The following is a 17,614-nucleotide window of genomic DNA, read 5'->3' as shown; positions in this document are numbered from 1 at the left end:
TCAGTCTCACCAAAAAGCTTGAAACATCCCCCACTGTGGCCCTTCCAGTTCCAAAAGAGTCACTCATATGTGACATTTGCCAGAGTGATAGCATCCAAAGGATAGGGCTGGCGTGTCATGCATCAGGCATCTTTGGAGAACGTAAAATTAACCGCAATAGCACGAATTTATTTCAAGGCTGCATTCAAAACAGAAAAGCATGGCAGCAGTCTCTTCAAACAATGAGCACTCAAGAAGTAATACAGACTAACAGTACAACAGCAGGATCACACCACATAACGAACACTCATTTTTATGGGCATAATGCATTGATCATCTTTGTAACAGCCACAGATTAAACTCCACTTGGTTTCTAAAGCATTTCATTTCTGTTATCATCATTGGTTACTTTAGTGCTGAATAAAAGGCATTATGACACTTGTGGATCTGCACCTTCATCATTTTTATTAAGTGAAAGGCAGGTATTATTCCATGACCTGTTCATATCTTCGATAATAATGAACGTGTCATTACACTATGCATGTTTCCCATGTTAGAAGAAGAGAACGCTTTCAGCTTCATAGAAAAATATTCAGCATATTCCTATGTCAGGATATAAATCCAAATGATCGTAAATGGCAACCAGAATAAGCACCAAGATTTAAACAGTAACTATAAATATGGATTACTATAACAGCACAACTTTATGAAGAACAAATCTTTTATTTTCTCTGGGCTAATTAGCATTAATAAACTATGACGCAAATATTTCCTTTTGACACAACGGGGAAGCAAATCATTAGTGCTGGAAGGAAGAAGCTAAGGCTAATATGAATGATCTTCAAAAGATGTTTAAAGTGTACACACTCTAAGTGATATACATGGCTCCCAATTAAAAACCAGTCAAACAATCTGCCTCTAACATCTGATGGAGAATATGCAAAATGTGCTATTCGCATTTAAGTTTGCTAAAAGACTACACTCTTGTCCTCAAAACCAATGCATTTTTGAAGAGGAATAAATTGCTTGCAATTAAGCAATGGTTATTAAACATTTTAATTTAAACCTTTTACTATTGCCGCTACGGAGGCTTAAAATTAGGTACCAAAAAAGGAAAAGTTTGCGAAACCTTTTGAAATGGATTTTCAATTGGAGGCACAATCTGAACAGTGATTTGCATCAATGATTATCTTAATTAAACTGCTGTTTACATGAGCAAAGTTGATTTACTTCAGTATGGCTTAGCATCATTAGACCATCTATTTAGTTGTGTAAATTTCTATTAGATCAAGTCACTTTTTTCACTTCAAATAGGTTATGAAGTGTACCTGAACCACAAAATAAATTGACCCATAGGGAACTTTATAAATCACATCATACTAATATTACAAGATACAGAAGAGTAATCATACACACTACGAGGCTAAAAGTCCAAGTGATGCCATGCCATGTATAGCCTAAACATGACAACCAAAATACATGTTTTGTCACTGTTTTACAGTGGACTCTACACTCAATCTTGCATAGCAGAACACACCGATGGCTTTGTGAAAGAATATTGTACAAGAACCTAAGGATCAGGCTACAGATTCATCCAGCCCAATATTGTGTCTCCAATGGCAGCAAAGTAGCAGATGCTTTAGATGAGAGAACAAGAAACAGGGTATGTGTGGAGTGATGAATCGTATGTCAGCTCCTCCCAGCTGTATGTTTAGGGATGTCCCAAGACTGGACACCCTTAGACACCCAAGCTTACACCCTTTGCCTTTATGTTTAATAGCTCCAGATGGATCCATCCTCAATATGTTAATCTAATTCCTTTTTTGACCTAGTCGAGTTGGTGCAAGACCAACGTTTTCAGAATATCTTAAGTTTGGCCACTAAACAAAACCTGGAAAACACATTACTTAAGTTGCAATTCTGGAATTGGAAGCATGCAGTGGTTCTACAACCAGAAATCAAGAGTACAGGGTGTTTGTTGGCCATTCACACAGTAAATATCATCCCACAAGAATTTATTGAAAGGTTTTGATAAATCTGTAAAATGCCGTAAGTGATGAGTTCCAAATTCAAGTTCTTGGCCACAGGTTATTTGGCTCAATTTAGGAATTAGTGGGTGCATCTACACATGCTATTACTGCACATGAATAAATAGCAAAGGTAATTGCTCCACAGTTTATTGCTCCTGGGAACACCGTCTGAACATGTGCCTGGGAGCAATTAACTCTGGAGCAATAAGCTCTGCAGTTTATACATGCATAGCATGTAAAGACAGGTCAAAGCAGCCACAGCTGGTAGAGGACCCTGGAGGTCAGCCTACCAGCCCAGAGCTGCTGGCCCTGTGTCATAGTGCTGCGGAGGGGCTGGCTAGCGCACAAGGGTGCTCCAGTGCAGGGCTAGCGTTCAGGTAGCCTCCATACTTAAGCTCCCTCATGCTCCAACCAGCCCCTCCGTCATCAACACATGCACTGCTGTGGAGTTTCACTCCGCAGCAGGATAGTACTTGCATTTATAAGAATTATCCTCTGCGGAGTAAATTAGTTTACTCCAGCCTAATAAAGGCGCACGTGTAGATGCTGAGACACTTACTGTGCAGCTAATTAGTCACTTGCAGTAAACGTTTTGTGTAGATGCATCCAGCGTGTGAGGCTCTATGGCTGGTTTTATGCAGGAGGTCAGTCTAGATGATTACAATGGTCCCTTCAGACCTTAAAATCAATGACAACAATACTTCCGCACAAAATGAAATTAATGGATTAGTAGCTTCATTAGTGCTTTATTTAATTTATTTATTTCTACTAACTGTGAGGGAAACACTGGTGTTGAATTAAGGATGCCTACAGAAAAGAGGATTAAGCCTGGAAACCAAAGCTAGGGCAAAATGAAAACCTGATACTTTGGCTCTTGAGAATTTATTTGCAAATTCCCAACAAGAACATTTCTCTATACCCTTTACCACTATCTTTTTAGTTAGACACATTTTTGTTTTTTTAAGAGCGAGAGAGTAAAAAGAGAGAAATCAGCAACAAAAACATGCATTTGATTAGCAGCCATCTGCATTAATTGTGGTAAGACTTTCCCTTGGTTTATTTATTTATTTATTTTTGTTCCCTAGCCATAGTCAAATAGCACATACTGGCTAGCATTACAGAGTATTCTGACAGAAGTTTTATGGTGCTGCAACTCACTTTTCTGCTCGGGAGTAAGAAGAGTTTGAAGCTCAGGTCTACATGCATAAAATTCCTAATCCAGCTGTCTGGGGATCCACAGGAAGAGAAATTTCAAACCTGCAGGCTGTGATCTCAAAGCAGTGTATTAGCTCCTTCCTCTCCTATCTGCATAACCCTTCCAAAAACTTTTCTGTAACCGCCTTTTAACAAAGAGAATGGAGTGCAACAAAGCCATAGTGGTTCTGCTCCTTCCTTTCAGGTTATGTTACTTTTTACTCTGTTTTGAGCCCCTGGATTTTTTATGGCATACAGTGGCACTGCTTTGAGATGACAAAGAAATCTTCTCTGCTACTCAATATGACATGGAGCCCCCAGCCACATAATCACCTGTGCAATTTTAGATACGTATTTACACAGGAAATGTGAATTGAAAGCACAGGTGTTTCCAGATTCACTATGCTAACTGAGGAGGTACAACAGAAGAGGGATCACTCTGCATTAGCCCTGTTTCTTACACTAAAGAACCTCCTACTTGCTGCTGTCAGAGATAGGGATGCTGGCCTAGGTGGCCCTTTGGTCTGACCCAACAGAGCAAATGTGTTCTCAACTGAAAAAGTGAAGAACCATAATGCTAAGCAAGTTTTAAATTCAGTACACACATTGTAACCATAGTTAGCAGAAGTATTTAAGTATAGTTACTTGAACCCCATCTGGATGGCTGTACATTTTCAATTGCTAATTATTGGCAATGTGAAGGTAATAATTGGCTCTTAGTGGATCTGAAGTCTGAATGTTGCTGGAGAAATTCAGTAAGATGTACAGCTTAATAAATGCACTGCTTTGATTCTGCATAACTCACAGTTTCAATGTAGTATATCGCTTCATAGAAAAAAAAATCAAAGCTCCATCAAACAAAAAAAAATTAAACTACAGAATATTTCTGACCTATTAATTTTTCCTGATAATGAAGTGCTTTGGGATGATTTCTAAAACTCACTTTCATTTTGATGCTTCATTTATTTTAATCTAGGAAATAATTAGAGGGAAATCAAATCCATCCCCACAGCAGAATATTCACCTGTCTAAGAAGCAGCTCATTTGCAGCTAGTGATTTCTTTCTCAATTTTTCCCCATGTGTTCAAACTGGGCGTTACATCCCATGCTAAACTTTATTTAAATCAATGTTCATTAACAACTTATCACTAAAACTAAACTCCAAGGTGTTTGATGAATGGGTGGCTTTCAAAACAAGAAGGCCTGTGTGTGTCATTTGTCTGGCTTGAAGGGGCCAAATAATGTTACAAACACGCAGTCAACAGGAACTGGAATAGTAATGATACTGCAAAGAATAGACAACGTTGCTTAATCCCCTGGGTCTCATACTTTATTTTGCCCTAATCTTCAAACTGTCCCCAATACAAATGTCAGCTTTTCATAACAACTGGTCGGGATGTGCAAAAAAAGGGAATAGAGGCGCATTTTTAGAACCAATTGAAATGTATTGAAACAGGCAGAAAGGGAGAGACAAAAAGGAAAACAGAAAACTGTTTGCTACTAACAACAGCACAAAGGCATTTGGTGCTTGATTCCTTTCCCACAAGTGTTTTAGACCAGTGTTTTTCAGTTAGCTTAAACCTTGTGTATGTGATCCAAATGAGGCCCCAGATTTGGAAGCTTGCACAAAGAGCCACTCCTCAAACAAAAAACCCCACCCAAATCACCCACCCTGAAACACCAGCAATGACAGTTCACTTCTCTAAGACAGTTCTGTTCAACCTTTGAATACCCATCCCCACTGGGCAATGGATTTTTTCAACCGTATTGTACTGATATCCTAGTACCCAAGTCCAGAAACTCGTATAAACTCCAAACACAAGCTTACTGTCAATTAACATTTGCAATGAAACCATCTTGATCCTCAATTAAAATCCTTCTGGAAAAGACATTCTAGCAGGGATATGCAATTATCAGATCAAGATACGGTACATCAAAATAAGGGATAAATGTTTTTTGGATGCAAAGAGAGCTGTTTACCTGAATTCCTATTCATCAAGATGAAAAGTTAAACATGCTATGAACACAGATCAGATATGAAAAAAATCTCTCTGGGAAGCAATGAATGTAAATGTCTTGGGGCGAGGATACCTAGATACCCAGTAACAACATCATTTGTAACCAGATTATCCTCAGAAATGATAAATTCATGCTGTGAAGAGACAATAGTTTATCTCATCACAGGATAATCCTGTTATAAATTATTTTGCAGTCAAAATGTGCTGTAAAAAGATTTCTCATTTGGGCAAACATCCGAAGCACATATTGCAGTTCTCCACTGACTGAGTTATTTGTAACTGTACGTTTCATCTCTTATCCCATACTTAAATATATTTATAAAATGCTTGGAATAACCAGTGATTAAACAAAAGAAGATACAGCTGGCTACATAAAGAACAAGATCTATTTTTCAGCCCAGAGTCCTGAAATATACTTAATATTAAGGGTTAACATTCAATATAGCCAAAACCAGAGAAAGATTGCTTCATGATGTCAGCATGACTACTGAGCACAGCAACAAATGAGCATAAAAACACTATACTTTAAAGAAAGGCTTCCTCAAAATCACATGGCTCCTTGGAAAGTCAAATATTATGAGTTTACCAGCTGTACAAAAGGTACCTTCATATCAATTCTACTTTTTCTGCTATTTCTTTCAATACCAGGATAGTGAAACTGTCCTTGAAATCATCATAGAATATGAATTGCATGTTTAAGTTCCTGCTAAGTGACATGAAGAGGACAAGGCAGATATTGTAAAGTAGAAACGAGCCTACAGGCAAGTGAAAAAAGTGAAAAACCATTCCCTCTTACATGAATCTGAGGAATTGCTTAAAATGAGGGTTTCACTGAAACAGAAAGCATTACTGTGCTCCCCTCTTAATCTTGCCCCACCACAAACACTTCTGTGCAAGCTGCATCACTTTTGCTCCAATACAAAATCCCATTACCAGGCAAGTTCTTACTTTAAAATAGTGAAGAGAAACTATTATATGGTATCTTGAGGGCAGACTATTATATACAGCTGGAAAAAGCAAAGAAGAGTCTCTTTATACTGACAAGGAATCTCCTACCTCATTCTATGCCAAGGCCAGCCAAAATACGAGGCCTCCTGAAGTGATGGCTGCATACACACTCAGGATCCCATGACCCATTTCTCCTCCCCTCCCTGTGGTTGACTGTCAACCTAACTGCAGAAGCAGTGGTAGCATTTCAGTGATGCTCATATAACACAACATAGTGAAGATAAATACCCAGTGACACCTACTATGTTTGTATGGAATGCAACTCATTTCAGAAAGACACCCTGGGCATGCCTCTATGTCGCCACCCCATGGAGATGTAGCGATGTGCTACGTTGCCGTACAGTGTGCTACAGCAACATAGTGATCATGTGGGTCTCCATGTGATCACTAGCTACATTGCCATAGCGGCATGCTAATCATGTAACTGCCCATACTGCACCATGCACTAAAGCATTGCATTGTAGCAATGGCACCGTACAGTAATGTGTAGATGCGCCCCCCTTGTTTTAGTTCATTGCAAGGCTTGTATTCTACTTACTGACCAATGAATACAGTAAGCTGTTCTTAAAAACCCTGTATCCATTAATTAGAACAAAGGAGCAATTTTACATAAAATTTTCACATATTTCAGCTCAGATATGGCGAGTCATTTATCAGCATACCACGCGACTCAAAAACAAATGAATATGCAAACCTATGTCTCAAGACTCTGAATCAGAGATGATGCCTGGGAACCAAATTTATAAAATAACAAGCGTGGCTTAGTAGATTATTTGCTCGAATATCAGTTCAAGTTATTAAAATAACAAAATCATCAAATACTACCACAGTAAGTGTAAAAAAGCAGCCTTGGAGACTTAATTAGATCTGTACCTCCTACACCACATTTTACTACTTTGCTAAAGACTGAAAAAGTTTAAAAGAGAGGTTGTAAAACCCCAAAGATTTGTTTCATTATTAGGATTATGGTTTAGATCATGGTGAAAAAATGAAAAGGAAGTCCAAATACTTACAGGTTATCTTTTTTCTTCTTTTTGTATGGATCCATTAGACGAAGAGTATCTCTGATCACAGCTACTTTCACTTCCTCATCAACAGGGCTTGGAACATTTTCAAACACCCCTGGAGAAAGCTTTAATTTGCAAAAGGATACAAGTGTTCAGTGCAGAACTGCTGCTTATTTATTATAAAGCTGCTGAAGTCTTAATCATAGCCCTTAGGTTTTAAATATACAGTGACACGACAGAATACTTCAATAAAAATGATCTTTTAACACATTCAAGATGACATGACAAGTTTAGTCAAGCCCCCTAAAAAAAAAAAAAAGATGGGAGGAGAAAAAGATCATAGCCACCACTTTTACCATTTATATTAGGTACAAAAACAAAAGAAGAAATGGTTAGCATTCCCCTAAATATAATTAATTCAACTGCAAGGGATGTTGAATAAATATATTTACGACAGAGATGGAGAGCTTTCACAATTTCGCTAAGTCATGTTTCAAGAGTATAAGATTAGCAGTAACTGTAAAGCAAAGAATTACAAAGAACCTTACCAGTTTCATATTAGCAGACAGCTTTCATCTTTTAAAACAAAACAAAAAAACCCCAAAAAACAAAAAAACCACCAAAAAGCCAAACTTAAAAAATTATATTCCAAAGTCACTGTCAAGCTGAAAGATCTTACCTCTTGTTCATGTTCTATTCTCATGCTGGGGTTTGCATTTACTTCAAGTAACATAGGCTTCAAGTTTTTCATTAGGAGAATGTCAAACCCTAAAATCTGTGCATAACAAACAATACAACATTACTTTCACTCTCTCCAGTGCTTTTTAGAGAACTCTGCTTCCAGCTATGCTCTATGTAGATGCTGTATCCATCCAAAAGGACCGCTCTCCTACCTGATTGATGGCACAGGACAGTCCAGGAAGGTTACCTAAATTCTTTGTTTTTCACCCCCACACTTGAGGTGGTGCATCTGCAGAAGAGGCAGGCCAAAACCCCAGTCCCACACAAAGTCTTAATAAACAACTTTAAACTACTTGTAGGCAGGCTGCCACACTTAATGGTGAAATACTCATTCCTATCATTCTTTCCTTAAGACAAAGACCTGGGTTCATTTCTTGGCTCTGCCCCAGACTTCCTGTTTGACCTGATCTATGCCTCATATCCTCACCCATCTCTTACACTTTTTGTCTACTTAGATACTTAGATAATAATCTCTTTAAAATAGGGACTCTCTTAACATATCTATATAGCACCTCCCATGACAGGGCCCTGATTTCTTCAAGGGTTTCTTTGGTATGGCCATCTGGCCTTGCTGAGCCATCTAAGCATCCTCTGGGCATAACAAATAGTTTCAAGTTGACCTCTGAAACAGAGGGTCCCCCTTTGAAAGAATCGCGCTGGACACACCACCTGCTTGCCCTTAACTGGTTGATGCAACCTGGTGTTTTAGCAGATCTTGTTCAGAATACTGACTGTGGAAAGGAGGGTAAGAGACTACCACTGTCTCCAGTTCACCAGATTATTCAGCAACACACACCTGCCACTCCTATGCAGCTGATGGGAGTGGGGGAGAAGGGAAAGGAAATTAAACTGCCTGTATTTTCACAATATCTCTTTGTTTTGCCCATGACAATACTTTTTCAGCAAACACAATGATTTGCATGGCACATGGCTCCTTGAATGCTGCCTTTTGAAGGCTATTAACAAACTGCAAGAGACCATGAGCATGTATGAAAACCCACTACTCTTCTACAGAGGAAACCACTGGATTCATCTAGTTATTATGTGTGACTAGGATACATATTTGTTGCTGTTTAGTGGCTCCTTGCTGTGGGGAAGGAAAAAAAAAAGTCTGAGATGTATTTATCAGCAAAGCATTTTATTGTAGACATAGACACTAATTGGTAAATTGCTGCTTCAGTGGTTATTCTCACTGTAATGATAGAGTTTGCTAATATAATCATAGCCTGTACCTATTTTTCTGGCAAGACCTGCCCAAATTACAGTTCTGGAAGGTCACTTGTGATGTTGGACATTTCATGCAAATCAATTTTCTTCCTTTTCTCTTAAAAAAACAACAGCAAAAATCCCAAGCAGAGGGAGGACATTTTCCCTAACTTAATGAGATGTTCAGAGTAGACATAAAAGCACTTAAACAAATGGGTTAGAAACCATAGTGTAACAGACCACCTAACTTCTGGGAGTGGCAATAACCAGTGTTAGTCTTTCGTGTGCACAATACAGATGGTCACCCAGATCCTAAAATCTGGTAGGAAGAAACCAGAGAATAGCACTAGGAAATGTGCTGAATAAATGTTAGGCCCTTCCTTCCAGCACATACCTTTGGTCATCAGTGACCTTCAGAATGCTTCTATCTAAATATACATACTATAATCATCACCATGAAGTTGAAGCATCTTTGATACACAAGATTTGAAATTAGCAGTATCAGTGCTGCGTTGAATCTGCTCAGCACAACCACCTGGAAGTTTCCTAGTGAAGCAAACACAGCTACAAGTGATTGAAAACCCACAGAAGCACTCAGGGCAACTGTTTCAGAGTAGAAGTAAAGATGCCTCTAGTGACACTCTAGATTGTGAATGATTAAGGGGCACTGTTCAGCATAAAGCTATTCTCCCCACTAGTAATCAACAACAGAATGACAAGAAAGCTTTAATGAAAAGAACTTAACATACAGAAAATTAATCCATGTGTAAAAATAACTGAACGCCAATTTCATTATAGAAAGGAAACCAGCAAAGAAAGTGATGCACTCTCATGGGAATGCACCATCCAAATCAAAATTCCTAACCTACCTGGAAGCAAGTTGGCCCAGGTTTTCCTGTTGGTATATCAGACTGGTAATAAACTTTCAGTTCTGGAGTCAGTGCAACAATCGTTTTAATCACCAGTGAAATGATATCTGACCACACTTTCTTGATGTCAACCCCTCTGGAAGACAATCTGTAGAGGATGCTTGAAAAAGTCCTTTTGCTGCCAGTGTTTACACTGTCTGAATGGATGAAGTTCCCACTGTGAATATTCAGTGAATAGTTTGTTAAGTGCATAAATACCTGGTGCAAATTTTTGAGGGTAGGTTCTTGATAGGGCTCTGTACAAAATCTAGAGAGTCCGTCTTTGGCTATGTAAATTTCTAAAGGTTCTAAAGATTTCAGTAACACATAGAGACGGATATCAAATTTCAGCTTATCAATCAGCAGTGGTTTACAGATGTATTCCTGGACAACAGCTGGCCTGCTCTGTAGGTTTCCAGCCAATCTAATGTCACTGGGATCTTTAATGAGGTAGATTCCATCCCCTTGACATCCTCCATCAGGTTTCACAATGAACGCGGGCTTCCAAGCTGGGTCACTTTCTTTCATCATGCGAACCTACAAAGGAAGGAAGAAGATAATTATGTTAATAAGGGCCATGAAATACAGGGAAAGAATTCTTTGGTTATTGCAGAAAGAAAAACTTCAGTGCTGTGACATCTCAAAAGAAATCCTACTTACAAGCAGCCTATGCAAAAACTACACATAGACAGCAAAGAGAGGTAAGTATAATGCAGGTAAGAGTGGTAGATACTTATGGTGATAAATCCACAAGACCAGATGAATAAGGTGAATGGGGAGTTACTGAGATAGAGAAAACCTTGTTGTATACAGGATCCCAGAAACCTCCCTCCAGCACAGTGTGACGCTTGTGTTTGAAACACTTCTTATTAATGAGGATTGCTATTGCGGCACATGACTCACTAATATAGATCTAGTTTGGAGACTAGGCTTTTGTGCAGCATCTGATACTTACTCAGGAGGAAAGGCTCATGAAACCTGAACAAGCAGCCTTGTAGACAAACGATACTAAGAGAAAGGAAGACAGGGTAGCTGCCTGGCAGATTTTTATTCAAATTGGGTTACACCAGGTTACATCCTCTGGGGGCGGGGTTACATCCTCTGTCATCCTGAAGACACTGTGCATCCACTGTAATCCAACACTCCCACTAGCAAGAGCCCAGAATGTCTTCCAGTCCGATTGTCAGATCATTCCACAATGGCATGAAAGAAGTCTCTTCCCAACACTTCTCCAGATCCCAACCATAAAGTTAATGTGTAAAACACAAGTCCGTGTTGTGCCTTTATTCAAAAAGACTTGTGGAAACCAATGTTTTAATCAGAAGACATGCACTAGACTTTTTTGCCAAGTGCTTACCTTCCCTAGCAACAGCAATGTGGTATTAAGGATGAAAGAACGTTTCCAGCCCTAATGAAAGTAACTCCAGTTCTTTTGCTTGTAAGCACTGCACAAGGAAGTCAGTTCATTTCCAGACTTGAAAAACATTAACATAAATGGCCTTTTCTTAAGCTGTGTTTCCAAAGCTAGCTGAGGCACAACACAGATCTGTAAATCTAGTGAATTGCTATAATGGTAACAAAGAAAAAAAATCTTCAAAACATGAAATAAGCACAACAGATGCAAAAGCGACTGCCTAAGTTGGCAGAAATCTTTAAACAATATGAGATGCATCTGCCCCATTCTTCCCATCAGACAATAACTCTGATACTCATTCGGGTTTTTAATACCGCATAGCCTGGGTACAGCAGCAGTGAGACTGGTATCATAACTTATTTTCCTGAAATGGAGCTCAGTTCTTCAACATTTGAAAAAGACACAGCTTTAAAAACTGGGACTCTGAAAGCATACCCTCAGCATAATGTTGAGGGTAAGAAAGATGGGCAAACTCCTAATTTGCAAGGAGGGCTGGCACAGGAAGGACCCTCTACTCACTGAGGACAGATAGTGATCTCTCTTGTGCAATGCTTCAGTGTCATGGAGAGTGGAACATAGGCTTCTGCATCAAGAGGTGTGTCCCTTTATCTCTATCTTTTCTTCATGATTATAGGAAACCTCCATCTTCTTCATCACCTGCCAAGCACATATCAGGTCCGCAAGCATTTTCTGCTGCCACAACTTCACTTCCTCTGCAGGCTACCAAGACTCAGTACCATCAGTTATGCGGCATGGACTTTACAGCACATTCATAGGGTTATAAGGTTCTTTGGGTAAATGTGATTTATTTTATTAGACCAACTAAGTAGTTGGAAAAATTGTTCTTTGCAAGCTTTTGGGCACAGACACCCTTCTCCAGGCATAGGGAGTGTTATGCACACAGTGACTTAAGCCTTCCCACTATCACTCCTTCCTGAGATACCTGAGAGTACGTTTTCCACCAATGAGTGATTTGTTACCAGACAGACGATACCACATAAACTAGGAGACACTAACAGTAAAATACATCACCAAAACCTATATTTTCTTCCATTGAACAGACTATACCATGTGCATCTCCCGTGACCAGTCGCCTCTGTTCTTCCATTTGGAGCTGATTACTTCCTGGAAATTACACCAAAGGTACGTTACAGCCTGGTATTCACTACTAGTCTTCTGATCAACATGAACAAAGAAAAAATTCTTTCCACTCATTTCGGCAACTGCTGGCAGTGGTTTTGCTCCACATTAAGGAAATCTGTTGCTAGCAGATTACAATTCATATGTTTTCTCTGAGCATACATAGTGTGAAATAAGCAAGGTGAGGAAAGAAAGTCTGGAGTCTGATGGTATTTAATACTGTATCAGAACCTTTGGTTGAATCTCAAATGCATTACATGCCTAGCCTTGTATCTTTCCCCAGTTAGCACAGCTCTTAGATTTTCAATTTACTTCCCCAATTTCTCCTTTATTGTACATGTTCGGTATGATGCGCGTTGCCCCCTAGTGGATGATTGTAAACAATGGTGGTTATTTGAAACAAACAACAAGCAACAAATACAAATTTAAAAATGGGAAAAGTGCTTAAAGAAATAGCTACACAGAATAAATGCTAATTCTTCCACAGATAACTTTGTATCGCAAGATAAATGCTTCTAATTTGCATCTGCATGGTGTGGATTTCTTAAGAATTATGTCAAGTGCTTTTCACTGTTAATGGGTGATAATGGATTGCCTCCAGGAAAGGACTGTATATATTCCACAATTTTTCATTGCAAAAATGCATCTTGACAATTAAATTGATTATCCTGATGGTTAAAATGGAGATGCCCTTACTAGAAAGGAAAGTATTAGATAAAAAATTTTCTATCCTGTCACATGGCATCTCTCAATAAGCCAGCATGAAGCAGCAAGTCACCAAGGTAGCAAGGTTAGGGAAGAAAAGTATAACAAGAAAATAAGGTCTCCCTTAAAAAGCTGATACTTCAAACACCAATCCATTTTGACACTGCAGCTCTCCATGCCTTCCCAGAAAGGAGGCTGCTGCTGCTGAAAGCAAGTCCTCTGCCTAACATGTGCCAAGAGCATTGCTTAAGAACCCAGTGGCAGCTTTGCGTACTCCTTACAGTGGAGCAGATGCCCTTTTGTCTACGCCACAACACATTTTTGCAGTGTGAGCCTTTATTACTTGTGGTCCTTGTTTCCCCAGTACCCTGTGACACGGCCATTTCCTTGGCACAATGGCTTAAGTGCTGGATCCTAGACCCTCACAGTAAAAAGAGGAAGCAGTTCCACCCAAATCTCCACCTGTGGCCTATCAACGTCTGCAAGCACCCAGAGCCTTACCGATTTCCAAACTCGGCTTTAAACTCAAAATGATAAATGGAACAGGTAAGAATTGCAGACATGCCTATTCACATACAAGCATAAAACATCAGGAATGAGAAACAAATGGGAGTTGCAAAATTCTGAATGGGATCCAGCTGGCCCTCAAAATTTGAAGGTACTTGAATCTGAAGTTTCTACCAGGCCCATTAGTGATTTTTACATATTGACATGAGAAGAGATAGGCAGACAGACAGATAGATAGATCTGGCCAGCTTTAATTCCCTAAAGAATCAGTTATCTTATCTGTAAGAAAATTAGATCATTCCACTTGGAAAGAACTGCATTAATACTTGGCAGGACCAAATATAATTATTGTAATAGGGTTACTTAGCCTTTGAACACCACTTGTTAATTGATACATTCATTTAGCAAGAAGTGTTGGGAGGCTAACATCATTCCCAATTGGACACAGTGAATCAGAATTTAACAGGACACTAATCTCTGGGCACAAATCTGCACATTTGTAGGCTGCATATCTTCTATCAACACTTTCAAAGACAATATAATTATTTTCTACGTCAGAGAAGAGAACAATCACCCCATCTAAATTGCTTACATTATAACATTCCCAAGAAACAAAGTAAAGTCTCACAAGCTTCAACTTTATTTCTGAGAGGTAGGACCAACAAAAAAAGAGAAGAAAAAAAAAGTAGTAACTGGGTCATTGTGAGCACCTGACAGTATCTGCTGGATATATGGATCCCTCATGTTACATGAATAACTGCTACTACCGAAGTCTGACTTGTTTGTACACAAGTAATAAGTCTCTATAGTTTGAGTTTTTACTAAGAAGCCTCAATAAGGACAGAGAATATTCTGAGCAGAGGATCAGGAAAAATTCAGAACAATCCAGAATAAAAGTAAATCATAAAATATGATGTGCTTTACACCACTTTGCAAGGGAAGGAAAAAACATAGGCATATTTTTAAGTTACTAAAGTTGACATGCCTCAAAGTTATTAAGTTTGCCAAAGATAAGTCAAGCCATCTTGGGGGACTGGATGCCTTGGGAGTCTTGAACACATGTGCAGTCCGTTCAAAAGTAGCATCACTGGGCATGTCTACACATGCATTCATGAGCTGTAATTGGCACTCCTGCGCAGTAGCGCCAGCGTGTGCTTTTTACATGACGCCAATGCACAGTAGCCTGATTCTACTAAGTATTAGCATGGCTTTCACCATGATGCACTAACGTGCAGCAGAATTAGTTTGCTGGGCTTTTAGCGTCTCATGCAGACGCGACCACCAGTGCTCAAAAGCTGTTGCCATGTGAAGCTTGTTGGTGACTGGAAAGTGCCCTTAGCAGGCCAGTTGTTAACATACACGTCAGGAATGGCAAAAAATAAGTTTGGCGTCCACTGGCAACCTTGTTGGTAGTCTTAGAAGTGAGACCAAGAACTGAACAGGCAACAAAGAATGAGCCATCATGTCACCCTTTACATCCAGCTCAAAGTAGAACAAAACTTTGTACAGCTCTTCTCAGTGCTGTATTAGTACTATGGCTACAGTACTACCGTCTCCGAGACTATAAATCCAGCAACCTTCAAGAACATTACAGTCACACATATTTTACTTGGGAGGGAAAAATAACAAACATGCTTGGGCATATGCTGCACTTTTCAGAAAAGAAGTCTAAAATGCCAGTTCCCGTGAAAAGAGAATGACTGCTGAGAGACGAAGCTGAGAAATTCAGCCACAGGAGCCTAAACAAGGAGGGCCAGCCAGGAAAGTCCAGGACGTCCTGCAGCTGGCCACAGTATTCTCCACGCATAAGAGTCTGAAACCACTTTTCTCTGGCCAAAAACGAACGCACCGCCCAGCACGGGACTGAAAACCCATTGACATTTGGGACACACTCTGAACTCACACAATTGAAATTGAAGCAAAAGTAGTAAATTGCCATGGCTACACCTCTCTAAAATCATCTAGCAATAAGCAGGGAGTAGCTGTTGCTATTGCTTTACACAAGTTCACAAAAGTAGTGTGGGAAATTGTTTTTCCTTGATAGTTTGTACTCTGAGGGACCAGCCAAATCAATGGATTGCCACAATCAGTCCTGATACTGCCAGGTGGAGAAAAACTAGACCACGAGGAACACAGACTTCCACGAAGACCGCTGGGATTCTCAGGGGTGACTATTGCTTTCTAATGGCTGCATTAGAAAATCCATCTATGCTGGTCCATGCTATTATCCCACCTGTGAGATTTCCAGAGTGTAATGAGGGTTTTCCTGTACTGGGAGTCCCCCACCATTCAACCTTCCCATTTGCTGTACTGTGAATTAAAATGTAATTATTTAGAGTTAGGATTTGCACGTGGACAACTGATAATATTAATGGAATGACAGGTCACTTCAAGGCACAAGACAGCATCAGATATTCTTCCATACACTTTAGTATAGGGTCAAATCAATAAGATTAAATGGGACTTGTTGCATGAGTAAGGAAAGCAAGATTTGGCCACTGATGGTTTTACCCCCCAAACCACAAAAAAGGTTTCTGTAGGAGACACCAACTTTCTAATTCACCCTGGACAAAGTTAACGTTAGGAAAGGGATATTTGATAAGCCTTCACATTGATGCCCTGCTATGTTCCTAGACACACACGCAGTGCAAATCATGGCTTACTAGGGCAGTGAACAAAGGGTTTTGCTGCATTAGAAGCACAGGGACAATATGCCTCCCATTCCCCATTTCTGTTACTCCTGCCTCAGGCTCTTTCTGTTCAGCTGCAGCAGCTTTCTGCTGAAGGAGGATAGTACTTTCTGGGGACAACTTCAATGGCAACCTGCTTTGCAATACTGTATTTTAACAATCACTTCAACTGCTGTTCAAGTTCAGAACAAAGCACCTGCTTACTGCAGACAGGCCAGGGAATTGTAGCACCATTAAGCCAGGTGCTCCAAACCTGCTAGTTTCAGAGCTAAAGCAAAGAGCTTCTCTCTGACATGCTCCAAAATCAAACAGGCAATCGGTTATTTCCCTAGCCAATGAAAACATGAGCAGTCCACCTAGACAGGCAGATGAATCACATTTCAACCCATTTTGTCTGAGAAGAGATGTAACACAGTCAACCACCTAAACCATTTCTGCCTTCTTTTAAAAAAAAAACTTTTTGGATAATATGAAAATTTGGTGACTGAAAAAAAAATAGCAGGGGACAGACTTTAGAATGAGAAAATAATCCTACCCACATAGTCAGACTAGTTCCTCTAGTCTGGAAAACCAGGTCCAAGGACTCAACTTAGCACTTTTGCTACAAGTACTAACTCACAGCCAAATACAGTAATTTGGTTTATTGCGTTATTAAAGATTTCATAGATTTCATAGACATCAGGGCTGGAAGGGACCTCGGGAGATCATCGAGTCCAGCCCCCTGCCCAAAGGGCAGGAAGTCAGCTGGGGTCAGAGGATCCCAGCAAGATAAGCATCCAATTTACTCTTGAAGGTGTTCAATGTAGGTGCTTGAACCACCTCCGCTGGCAGACTGTTCCAGACCTTGGGGGCTCGGACAGTAAAGAAATTCTTCCTTATGTCCAGCCTGAAACGGTCTTGCAGGAGTTTGTGACCGTTCGACCTCGTCATCCCTTGGGGCGCTCTGGTGAACAGACGTTCCCCCAGATCCTGGTGGTCACCCCTGATAAACTTATAGGTGGCCATCAGATCACCCCTGAGCCTGCGCTTTTCCAGGCTAAAGAGTCCCGTGGCTCTCAGCCTGTCAT

General features: G+C 39.9%; 1 protein-coding gene across 8 annotated transcripts in view; it reads right to left on the bottom strand.

Moving 5' to 3' along the window:
• Positions 1-17,614, bottom strand: part of TTLL11 (tubulin tyrosine ligase like 11) — a 117,674-nt gene that overhangs the window by 63,943 nt on the left and 36,117 nt on the right. For all 8 annotated transcript variants that reach the window (XM_090022923.1, XM_090022926.1, XM_090022921.1 and 5 more), the window contains 3 exons: positions 10,053-10,628; positions 7,916-8,011; positions 7,243-7,361 (listed from right to left, as the gene is read on the bottom strand). In XM_090022923.1, the coding sequence (XP_089879049.1) occupies positions 7,243-7,361; positions 7,916-8,011; positions 10,053-10,628 (791 nt within the window). The remainder of the gene's footprint in view (positions 1-7,242; positions 7,362-7,915; positions 8,012-10,052; positions 10,629-17,614) is intronic.

Source organism: Crocodylus siamensis, chromosome 11 (genome assembly GCF_052110815.1).
Source record: "Crocodylus siamensis isolate JL-2025a chromosome 11, ASM5211081v1, whole genome shotgun sequence".
In the NCBI taxonomy this organism is placed as follows: Eukaryota; Metazoa; Chordata; order Crocodylia; family Crocodylidae; genus Crocodylus; species Crocodylus siamensis.
The sequence above is the reverse complement of the archived record's forward strand: the minus strand, read 5'-3'. Positions and strand labels throughout refer to the sequence as shown.